The sequence below is a fragment of the Borostomias antarcticus genome, assembly GCF_949987555.1.
Source record: "Borostomias antarcticus genome assembly, chromosome: 10".
Lineage (NCBI taxonomy): Eukaryota > Metazoa > Chordata > Actinopteri > Stomiiformes > Stomiidae > Borostomias > Borostomias antarcticus.
This window is the reverse complement of record NC_140243.1, coordinates 8,562,330-8,575,146: the sequence shown is the minus strand read 5'-3', so window position 1 is coordinate 8,575,146 and position 12,817 is coordinate 8,562,330. Positions and strand designations below refer to the sequence as shown.

Genomic DNA, 12,817 nt, shown 5'->3' with positions numbered 1-12,817 from the left:
TCCATGATAGTATACATTTCATGGTTAATCTACACTGAACACACAGAGGACACGCACGTCTTTACAGCAGACATGGCTGTGGCGGACAGCTTTCTCTCCCATAGAAGCGGATGATGTATATTCTAAGCGGGCCGCCAAACGCCGCTAGCTGCCCACTGGATCATTACACCGTTTGAGGGTTGAAGCCTCACAGGCAATGGAGTGTGGTGAGGCTTAGAGGCCAAGCAGAAAAGGCTGATATTATTTGTTTCCTATTCTGTCTTGTGGGAGCGGGGCGGTGCCCTAGGATGTGGGCTAAGGACAGTCTCCTTGGCTGGTCTTGAGCTCTACTCTACGGGGTATTAGCAGTGTTTTGTGCTGGTGGACGACCTGCTGGAGTCACTGAGCCCTCCTCTCTTTCAGACCGTTGTTAGCTGTAATCTGGGAGGCTTTTGAACTGCATATTGAGGTGGAGCTTAAAATGACCTGGTTCCCTGTCGCAGCATCCCTTTTATCACCCGTCTCTCTCTCTCTCTCTCTCTCTCTCTCTGGCATAAATACATGAATGCCAACAAGAAAGTGCAGTGCACTTCTATACTAGCACATCTATGAACTAAGCGGCATATGAACAGGGAACCTGCCCATTTCACCCAGTATGCCCCCCAAAAGATTGCTCTTTTAATTCATTAGGAAATTTGCATAGCAGTGAATTCCATTTAGCTTAATGGCGAAGACAATACATATATTAATGCTTTCTTAACTTAATACTTTTCCCTCAGATTCATATTTGCTATTCCCCAAGAGCTTTCCCCCGTGAAACAGAGGACGGGGGTAGAATGGTTCCTGCTTGGCCACACAGTGTGCATACTAATTAGGTCTTCTATCTGCTTAACTAGCAACGTTCTTGAATAATGATTATGGAATTAGTTAATTGGCAGTAAATTATCCATGAATGAATTGCCCATCGCACTCAAATCAGGTTGTTTTATATTACTGTGATAATTGTTTTATTCAGACCTAAGCAGAAAGCACTAAAGCAATAGGAAGTGGAGTGGAATATGAAACACAAGTCCGTCTCCAGTGTGAGTCTACTGTAGTTGTAATGTATGGAACCTCTCATATTTCACTGTTCCTTAAGCACAGAAGCCATCAACGTCCGTCTGCTTGAGACATCAACACGACTTTAAATTCTAATACAAGAAAATACAGTGACAAAGGACTGGACTGATGGATTCCCCACAGACAAAAACAATGGGAAAGTATTTTGTCACGCTGCAATAGGTGAGCTAGAGGGGCATGGTATTCAATAGCCTCTGATCATGTGAGTTATGAGTCATGACTGCTCTAAAGTATCGCTATGATGACAGCTTCGCAGCAAATACAATTAACTACTATCAAGGACAGAACAAATGCTGCTTTATCTTCCTGGAACTCTATAGCTACTACCATCACAATATGCCACTAAATTAATGTACTTGGAAGGAAACCCTCCAAGACCCCATGGTCGATAAATGCCGCCAAGATGCTTTCCTAGTCATGTGCTTTGGAGATGAGACCACAGAGACCTCTCATGCCAATGTGTGCTCTTTTATTTATTAACTGTGATGTTTTGGGTTTAAAAAGGGGTTTGCACAATTGGTAAAAACATGCCTCTGTTTACATCGTCAGATAGGCCTCCAGATGGACTTCTCCAGACTGTGACTGATCAGCCTGCTGACTGTGACAACACTATTATAAAGTGCTAACATTCCCACTCTCGCTGTTATTGTACTTCTGGCATTTGCCCAGAAAATGAAATTGTCACAGACCATAAGTGAATTATTGGGAGATGGTAAGATACAGAGGCAGAGTCTCAGAGCAATATCCAGATGTAACTGCTTTTCTATGCATTTTACTGTGACAGTTCATAAGACTGAAGTACTAACGTGAAATTAATACAATTGGTACAATTGTGTCAAGAGGAGTAAAAGTGAAAAGCTGCCAGATTAAATGTAATATTTCTGTTATTACAGTACATGCTAATGAGAGCTACAGGTACAGTGCAGTATATGTATTCATTCCTATTAACCACATACAGTGCTAACAATCATGCTTCACTTATGAAGAATATGAAACAGCACCACAATGTTAACCTCTCTTGTTCCAGGGATGACTGTGAAATAGCGCTACATGGTTTTGAACTATTAAAATGTTTGGACTGCATTTCGTTCAGTCATTTCCTCTAGTCTAAAATAAATTGAGTGAGTTAAAAAAGCCCCCTTTTTTGGCTACTAAATGAACAGATAAGCCCAGCTGGTCCAGATGTTTGGAATGTATCTCATTATTTAACGTATTTTACCTAGTCAAAGGCAGAGCCGCAGCTCTGGAATACCAGCAGCGATGACCTCTGCTCCGTAGGCTCTCCGAGGATAGTTTGGTTTCTATCTGGCTCAGCACTCTCTACTCTCTTCACACTCTCCAAAACACAGCCCCCCCCCCCCCCCCCCCAAAAAAATCCCAACCCCAAACTCAGCACTCCCCCCTCTGAATGCAGGCCAACCTCTCTAGCTAAGTCCAAGTTCCAGCTCCCTTCCTCCCCCCTCCACTGCCATCGCCTCTGCCATCCCTTTTACCTCTTTGAACTCACTCTCCCTCCCTGCTTCTATCATCTACTCTAAGCTCCCTCCTCACCCACACTGATCTCTCTCTCTCTCTCTCTCTCTCTCTCTCTCCTGCTTGGAGTTATCCTCCTCTCCCTCAGACAGTTGGGTTTAGCCTCACACCATAGTTTCACAGGTCTCCAGTGAACTGTGGTTTAAAACTGAATATAAACTTACAGCTCTGTGAGCTAGCTGCATGAAACACAGAGGTGTGTGTGTATGTGTGTGTGTGCGTGCGTGTGTGTGTGCGTGCGTGGGTGTGCTGGCAAGCCCAAAGGCAAGCATAGCACACCACAAACAATAACATTCATACACCTACCATGTTTATCGACGACACAGGTCCAATGCTGTTGACAAATATGTCCACGTCTATGATGGTGGGTTTAACTGCAGGAGAAAAGAGACAGGGTCAAGCTCATGGTTTCAATCTGACCAGGCCAAGACATCTGCATACAGGTACTGCCTGTTGTTATCAAAGAGAGGCTAGGTGATGTCAAATCAATTAGATAGCACTAGCTTGTTCAGAATCAATTTGCAGGATGGGCCTGGCACAGAAAGGCCTCACCTCACACTAAGAGGGTGTGGTAGTACTGAATGGTGATAGCCACGCCCCTGCCCCCCCCCCCCCCCCCCCCCACACACACACACACAAGGATGAAGGAGAGCAAGTACACAGTGAACCTGTCGTCCCCCACCCATGATGCATGACGTTAGTTTGGTCTAAAATGTAAAAGGATTCCTTAGTCTTGTGGCCATTCCCATTGTGTTCTGTCAACATTTCGGCTCAGGAGGCTGTTCATATTCCCCGTGGTTCATTGCCAAGTCTATGTCTCCCTCTGCTGTCCGTACAGTGTTACTGCCACCATAGGGGATATGCTCAATGCATTCTACAGGGTCTAAGAGCAAGCACCAAAAGAGCTAATAAACACCTCAAGCTCTGAACTCTGAAGAGGTCTCCTGACTGAGTAGAACGTCTCCTGATTGAGTAGAATAGACTATACTTTTATTGAGACACCAAGCATAGTTTTTAAGTGGTGCAGCTGCTTCTATACGTGACACATATACTTTTGGCAATATAGTGTTCGCTCATCTGCCTTTACACGCATATGAACTTAAGTGACATCCCATTCTTAATCCATAGGGTTTAATATGACGTCGGCCTAGCCTGGTATGACCATCCCGATCTAGCCAGCTCACTGCTTCGCTCCGCAATATCGGTCTGGCCTTCGCCCCATAGAGAGCAATTACGTGGGCGGGGGTACTTGCCTTGACAGACAAACACCTTCAGCCAATCAGCATTAAGCAAACTTTTGCCAAATCCAGTCAGAAGAACGGCAAAAACGTCTTTTCCACCGAGAAACTCCGCTAGTGCATACTCTTGTTCTTGTTTAAGTGTTGTGATTAAGTCTATTTCTGCAATAACTGCACTTATAGCTGCGTTTATTCTTCTAACGTTAACGTTACCACTCGTTGCTTCGGGAGCCGCCATGTTTGTTTAGCGAGCGGCAGGGACACGAACCAATCAGGGTCTGCTTTCCACTGTGGGGCGGGACAGCAGTTAAAATGCAGTCCCTGATTGGCCCGGTATGGTCTGGATTTTGGCATAATCGCTCTGGAGGAGGCGAAGGCCAGACCGTTCTGCGTTAGTATGTGTCACAGTTTAGATATTTACACCGTAGGAATCTGGGAACCAGATTAACATTTTGATATGTCCGTGTAGCTTAAAAACTGTAGTGTCGAAGTTAGATTAGATGTCTTTATTTGTCCACAAGGTAAAATCATTTAGATTCAGCAAGACAAATAAACATATCACAATACAACATTACATCATAAACTTAAAAAAATGGTTTGAATTCAAAATTAGTAACTCAAAGCAAGAGTGGAGTACCACACTGAATCTTCTTGTAGCTGTTCTCTTGAAACGGCCCTTGCTGGATTTTTTTCCAACTAGAATAAATTGTATGAAAATTTCACAAATATGAACATAATTCCACCTAGTTTTTCCTTCTTGTGAAAAACATCAATTAATGGTGCGTTCGTTTGTGGTCGGAGGTGGCAAGTCGCAAGTGGCAAAATACCTACCTCCGACCTGTGTGCATTCGAGCTATAGCGAATGATATGATGATGATATGATATGATATTGACATCAGCCGGCAACTGGGGGCTGAGAAACATATCCGAAATTTCGACCAGGAAGTGCGAGTTCATGCGACGTTTTGTTTAATCATTCCTAGTAGCAAGTCGCAATTTGCCACCTCCCAGTTATAAACGAACGCACCATAAACCCCTTAGGCTTCCTTCGGGCTCTGTTAACGAGAGTCACATTTAGCCATCCAGGGATCAGTGGCTACCTGAGTGGGGTTGCTCTGGGCCACAGTTCCCACTGACACCTGTTCTGGCTGAACTCATAAATGAGTCCATTAGGACATAGTCTCAGCACCATCTGGATAGACCCATTATCCTCACCAGTGAATCATCTCATTACCATCGGCTGGTTCTAATAAGAGTATAGACCTACACATTGTGACGAGCCAGGGACAAAGACATATCTTTCCTATAGCTGCTATGCATGGTTTCCAAACATACTGTACCAATTCTGAATAAAAATGCCTCATTATATCCTATTTCTTATTCAACACTGCCAGATTAGGTTGCTTCTCAAAAGCTCCCTTATTGAGTCGACCATTGGCAGGGATCTTTTGAGGCATTTTGATTGGCACTGAGCAGCAGAAACGCCTTGGGGGTTAAAAAAAAAGAAAAGAAAAAAGAAACATGTGACAGGAATGAACGGACAAAAACAATTCAGATGGGCAGGAAAGACAGCCAACCATTTCCCCATCACTCATAGTATCCAAAGCCATGAGAACTGCCAAGGAAAATATGCAACCACAGGCAACCTCAGGTAACACTTTTAAAAATGCTCTGCGAATAGTGCGGTTGAAAATCTGGGCTACAATGGTCGCCATAGGAGCACCAAAAGCCATGCAGGAATGAAGCCTCAAAAACTGTGCACAGACTCTCAGCATGGCGGTGACACTTTCATCTGCAAACTCGGTATGCGTCAAGGACATTTCAGAGAGTCTGCTGTCCTTTTTGAGATACACCACCAAAAAGAATCCTCCAGCACATCCCTGCCTCCTAAAAGTTATAATAATGGTGCATCTATACAGCCAGGATCCAGACTGACAGTGGGGCTGAGGACATGTGTGGGGGGGGGGGGGAGGTTTGGGGGACAGGACGGCAAGGCCCTCCGGCCTCCCGACTCAAACCAGAGAGGCTGTCACTCGGAGGTGCTCCAGTCAGCAGTGAAAGGCCTTTTCTCTCACACACTTCACATTGTCACTGGCCTCGAGCTTCATTACAACTCCACTGTCGTCTGAGAAAGAGAATCCCGCGGTCTAACTTTGGAGCTAACAGACCTGTCCCGTTTCACGATCCTCCCTTCTCTGTGGTTGATCTGTCGTCCTGCCCACCTCCCATCCACTACTCAACACCGGCCATGATGTCAGACTCTCACCCCCCCTACTTCCTACACCGGACAGGCATAATGGCCCCTGAACAAGCATGTTAATGTCTGACCCTCTGTAACACAGGAATTAATGATTTGATTCATTCATTCATTTGATCTGGCATTATGTTGTTGCCCACATCTGACAGTACCAGTGAATAGTATTACATTTACATTACAATCATTTAGCAGATGAACATTTATACAAAGCAAATTACAATGAGTGCATTCAATGTACGTAGTCAAGAGAACTACTAGTCACCAGAAATCATAAGAACTCATAACTCCTTTCAAAACAAGCATCTTTTCATTCAACCTTTATTTATCCAGGAAGTTTCATTGAGATTCAAATCTATTTTGTAAGAGAAACACAATGTACAATTACCAGACAATACAACAGTCAACAATACATACAACTATACACAGACACACCTATTCAATTTGGAGTAAAATATAGCATCTCAAAAACACTTACATTCCTCTGTTACATTATGAGATTTTTTTTTAAATCACCCATGGTATGAGATTGGTTAGATGGATAGATGAAATCTAAGCTCTTAACCAGTGCTAACGTCCAAGACCAACTAAATACAAATACAACTACTGTAGAAATGGTGCTTGGAGAGCACAGACCCCAGATTAATGCATTTTGTGGCTCTGTGCGCATGCGTGTGAGAAGGACATGTTTGGTATTGCTGCATTCGTTAGGTCGAGAGCTTTATGCCAATCCAAACCCCATGTCTCTGTAGCATTCCCACGTCGAGATATGGCCGTTTCAATTCCCCTATTGACAATGAATGGGGGACATTTTTCATTCCTGAACCAAAAAAGTCCAAAAAAATGAATGGAGGTGAATGGCTCAGTGCCAGGGGAAAACAGGCAAGCTGAAAGGAGAGAGTGTGGCAGATAGAGATGGCCTAGCACTCAAAGCTCAAAGGCTTGTCTGCATAGATGTGTCAAAATGTCTCTCAATTTGACATCTCCAGTTCAGAGAGAGAGGGTGTGTGTGTGTGTGTGTGTGTGGGGGGGGGGTGCTTGGAGATACATTGAGTACCTCAGGTGAGGCTAGCAGATGTAGCATGCTGGCAGCATGTGTGAGGTCAGGTCTGAACCAGTGTTAGGTGGTTTGTGCCAGCCTTTGAGGATACTGTAGTTCTCACTCAAAGCCACAAAGCCTCTTTAACAGATGTTGCTACGTGTTTCACCGAGCTGGTCATATTTGCAGAGGGGAAGGTGGAATACTCGCTCAGCTTGTCAAATGGACCAATTTGGGGACAACTCATAACATGCTTAATTCAGTAGACAGGGACAGAACAGAAGTGCTGTTCAGCTTTCCTTTAAAACTGTCAACACTCCTGAGACCTCGTATCACAGTTGAGAAGCATCTGCAGTAATGTGTTAATGTACTGCACTTGAAAAGAGAGTTTGAAGAACCCGAAGCAGGAATCCAACTTTATAGCTCCATATGGAAACCTATTGACAATCTATATTTAGCAAAAGCACAGACACAGTCTTTGGTAGGCTTTCTGTAATTTACTTTGGAATGTGCAGTGGTATTGACCCGTATGTGATTTGAAACATAGCGCTCCTGCAACTCAACATGTTTGCATGCAACTCAGCTTTACGCTCGATTCCCTAGAGATAATAAAGTGCTTTAGCTTCCTGTTGCTCCCTGTTTGACTCTTTTTAAATGGTACATTGGAAAACGTTTGAACTGGTCATTAATATATCGAGGATAAGACATTTCGATATGTGCTTGACAGACAGAATGTTGGGATTAAAACATTCAGCACGTTACGAGACTTCCCGTCTGAAAAGACAAAACAATTCCGGGAGGGTCTAGGGTTCCTCAAGCTCCAAGCGTTGGAAGGATAGTTTATATGCTGCTCCCTCATCCAGCCCCTGCAAACTCATGACAATTGATCATTTCTCTCTGCTTCCAGCAAAGGTGTCATCATGCCTCAGTATGTCTTGTTGTTGTTTTCGCACCTCTCCTCACGCGCCTGAAAACAAAGCCCAGAGCCAAAGCTGATGGTTGTAAACAAGCTGGATAACCCACAGTTCATGCGGTCCTACTCACTGACCCAGGATCAGGTAGCAGTCCTAATCATCTTTGCCTCTATGCTGGCGACCGCCAGGGCGGAGGATATTTTCAGTCGCGGGTGTTTGTTCGTTCGTTATTTAGCAGGATTACACAAAAACCACCAGAGTGATTTTCATGAAACTCGGTGGAGGGGTGTAGCATGGGCCAACTTATGGATAACAAACTTAGAACCCATTAAATTTTGGAGCGGATCAGCATCACTGGGCAAATACATGAATTAAAAGAAAACAAAATTTGACCTGATTCTGCAAAGTTTACTGTACAAAAACGCTCAAACTCCCCAACTTCGCTCAGCAACTTTTTCGTCCCGGCATAGCAGTGGGCTAAAGCAGATCAGGAAAAATGCGTTTATCTTCAGTAGGCTCGACTACTGTAACAGTGTGTTTACAGGTCTCTCTAAATAATCGATCAGACAGCTGCAGCTGATTCAAGAAAGTCGATCACATCACTCCAGTTCTGAGGTCTTTACACTGGCTTCCAGTCTGTCAAAGAATTTACTTTAAAATACTGCTGTTGGTTTATAAAGCTCTGAATGGTTTAGGGCCAACATATATTTCTGATCTGCTGCTACGTTATGAACCATCCAGACCTCTCAGGTCGTCTGGCACAGGTCTGCTTTCTGTCCCCAGAGTTAAAACAAAACATGGAGAAGCAGTGTTCAGTTTTTATGCTCCACATATCTTGAACAAACTTCCAGAAAACTGCAGGTCTGCTGCAACTCTCAGTTCTTTTAAATCAAGACTGAATACTTTTCTTTTTGCAGCTGATTTTTATTAAATCAAATAATTATTCATTCATACACTTCACTGTAACTTTTATTCCTGTATTTTATTTTTCCTGCATTTTTTTTTACATTTTGCATATGACCTTTTATGTGTTTCTTGCACTTTGTCTTGATGCTTTTAATGTCTCATGTAAAGCACTTTGAATTGCGTTGTTGCTGAAATGTGCTATACAAATAAACTTGTCTTGCCTTGTGTGTTGGGTTAACAACAGTGAATTGTGTATTCTGTAGGCCTACATCTTTAATTTGAATTGGAGTAACATAATGTAATTGCGTGGAATTTTGCCACATAATTAAATTATGTTGGTTGAACAAATCATTTTTTTGAGCGTTAGTTTCATATGGGCTACTGCACTTCTTGATAATGGTGGGGCTGGTTCCCTCCCAAGGCTGCAGAGAGCTGGCCAGTGAGGCGGGGTCACGCTGTCCTGCCAACACCTGGCCATTCATCATCATCACATCAGACAGATGATGGCAGACGGGCAGGGAGGAGGACAGGAGAGGGGTCAGCTAGGTAGCCTGCTGGAGCACAGCACTCCTAACCTCTAACCAGCCCCCCCAGATGCTGTAAACTGACCTCAGATTCAGATTTAGATTCTCAGATTCAGATTCAGATTCTTTATTTTGTCACTTAGATGCACTGGTTTGTACATGCATGTGAAATGCTTGTGCTCGGAAGCTCCATCCAATAAAACCAATAAACATCACTACTTAAAAACCTTAAATACTCAAGAATGAATGAATGAATGAATGAATGAATGAATGATTTTTATTTATTTAAGTGTCATGCCTACTGTCGGCCCATCCCATATGGTATTATAAGACACCTTTACGACTTACTTCTGTACATACGTCATCTATTTACATGCAAAATATGTTTCCAGTGTCGCTGGTCAAGCTCAAATGAACAAAAAAAAGAGATGAATAAATAAATTATACGATATATAGATACATACATACAGACAGTTAACCCTGAATCTCTACTGGTACAATGCTCTCTTCCTTGCGTTCCAAGCCTTATCTAGATATTTTGCTAACTTAAATGTTTCATTCTCAAACAGCCAGTTCAGTCTCTTGGAGTCATCCATATTCAGCAGATCAACCTCTGTTTTTATGCTATTAAACAACCCATTACGTATCTCCCCATAGAAAGGACAATAAAAAACAAAATGATATTCATTTTCAACCACCTCAAGGTCACACACTGGGCAAGTTCGATCTTCCTCTCCCAGCCCTACATACCTTCCTGTTTCAATGTGGAGTGGCAGTATACCTCCTCTGATCTGGGCACAGAGTGATCTCTTTTTCTTTGTCAGATTGAATAAAACATAATTTTCTGAAAAGTAATCATACTTTATCTCACGATAGGTGCGTAGCTTTGGTTTACTCCATATCTCCGTTGCCCATTTGTGTTTGGCATTTTCAAGCAAAACCCTCTTTACTGTTCCAATATCAATTTTTTCAAAGTTATAGAGTACTTCTTCAAAACCATTACTACATAACAAGTCACACATTTCTGCTGCCCAAGGTCCTTTTTGTTGTATGTCCAAATTAAATATTTTTTTAGTTAATCTACTGGTATTCATATCTAATAATCTATTCCATAACATGACTGTACTAACTTTCCATCGAACCTCACAGGGCTCCCACCCTGTGTCTCCTACAACAGATAGAATTGGGGCATATTTATGTACACCAAGAAAATATCGAAGGGCCCTATTGTACACCGATACACTTTTTAAATAATTTCTATGACCCCATACCCCGGCCCCATAATCGAGAACTGGACAAACACAGGCTTGGAAAAGGTTAGTATAAGTTCGAAAACCAATATCTTTAAGTGTCTTAATTTTACCAATAACCCCCCCTAGGGCTCTACCTGCTGATTCTGCCAGGGCTGTTGTACCTCTCTCAAAGTTCATGTGCTCATCAACATACAACCCAAGATACTTGTAAGACTTCACAAAATGTATTTTCTTGTTACCAAAACTAAACTGATATTTACTCAGACGAGTTGATGAGTTTCTAAAGTGAATCATTTCGGTTTTCCTTTCATTTATAGACAGCCTCCATCTCCTACACCAGTCATATGTACATGACAACATGGTCTGCATATCTTGTTCATTCTCAGCCATAATGGCAATGTCATCAGCGTATAATAGAATACTAATCATATCTTCCCCACACTGTATTCCACAATGTAATGACTTAATTGTACATGCTAGGTCATTTATATAAGCTGCAAATAAAGTTGGGGACAGAGGATCACCTTGTTTTACGCCAATAGGTGTTGGAAACCAGCCAGAGAGAAGTAAGACAATAAGACAATAAAAACAATTTGACCAGGGCATGTGTAAAAGTGCATATAGTGCGGGTTATTGCACAGTTAGTCCTTCTTGCTGTTTAGGAGTCTGATGGCCTGTAGGACGAAGCTGTTCCTCAGCCTGCTGGTGCGTGCTTTGAGGATCTTGTACCCCTTCACCCTTTGTAGAGGGGTGAACAGGCTTTTGTGGGGGTGGGTGGCGTCCCTGATGATCCTCTGGGATTTGATGAGGCAGCGCTGGGTGTAGAGGTCCTCCAGACTAGGCAGCTCGCACCCGATGATGTGCTCGGCAGTACGGACGACCCTCCTCAGCGCCTTGCGGTCTCTGACCTCTACACTGACTTTACCTCCCACCCTCTGCACAGCTTCTTCCTTCTGGACAAAGATTTATGTAGTCCCAAAGTGCAGAACGAAACATCATAAAACTAGCTTTGTCCAAGCAGCCATCACTCAGTCAAGTCGTAGAAACATTTCACAGATGATTATTTCTTTCTATGGTATTCAGTAGCGTATAAGCTTATATGCCAAATGTGACATGAACGGGCTTTCCAATTGTGAATGATAAACTGTCGGGGAGCTGCTGAGCGGGGGGGTGGGGGGGGGTGGGGGGGGTGCTGGCAGGCAATTCTGATTGACGTGCGATCTGTTGACGGGGAAGGGGGGGGGTGCGCGGTTTACTTCCAGAGTTTTTTTCTGGTCCTCTTGCTGCCCCCCCCCCCCCGAGATGCTGCCCATGTTGCCCATGCCTAAATACGCCACTGATTGTATTATCTTTTGGTTTTAGTGGTTTGAGTGGTGCAGACCTGCAAACTCTAGAGTAGTGAAAAGGGTGACAAAAGGTGTCTGTGGGTAGCCTCCCCTGCAATTGTTTTGTGTGATTTTAATACGCAAATGAAGCTTTTTGGAGCATTTTGAAACTAGAATTTCAGTGTGTGAGTAGATACACGGCTTATGCTAAGCACATAGTATATCAGTTCTATATTATACAATTAGATATATCCATGTTGAAGCATTTTTGAGCAGAATTTCAATAATAATGGATTTTTTTCCTGAAAAGAGAGAACAAATATTTTATAAAATAATACTTGGTAATTTACTCTGGTAATGGTTTATTTCAACCAATTACTCTTTTTTACACTTTCATCTCCCTCTTGCCTCTCAAAAAAAGTTGACCACCACTCTGCCTCTATGGACCAGCCTCCACTTTACGTGACTGGGTTAACTAGCTAGCTAGCACTAATATACCCACTTTTGACAAGCTAAAAATGAGATAGTCAACACAACTGCGACAAAGTTCACATCTAGCTACACACCTAGCCAAAGGACACGTGTAGTTTCCAAATAATTTATGATGAAAACATCACAGTATTGGATGCCTAACTTAGCCTGCGAGTCAGTCAGTCAGTCAGTCAGTCAGTTAGCTAACGTTAAACCCAATTTATACTTCTACGTTGATCTACGACAGTCTGTGTAGCCCTCG

The 12,817-nt window shown here is 43.0% G+C and overlaps 1 protein-coding gene across 1 annotated transcript in view; it reads right to left on the bottom strand.

Moving 5' to 3' along the window:
• Window positions 1–12,817, bottom strand: part of gabrg3 (gamma-aminobutyric acid type A receptor subunit gamma3) — a gene marked incomplete at both ends in the record, with an annotated part of 87,450 nt that overhangs the window by 61,076 nt on the left and 13,557 nt on the right. Inside the window, one exon of the mRNA XM_084444860.1 lies at window positions 2,938–3,005. Within this exon, the coding sequence (XP_084300986.1) occupies window positions 2,938–3,005 (68 nt within the window). The remainder of the gene's footprint in view (window positions 1–2,937; window positions 3,006–12,817) is intronic.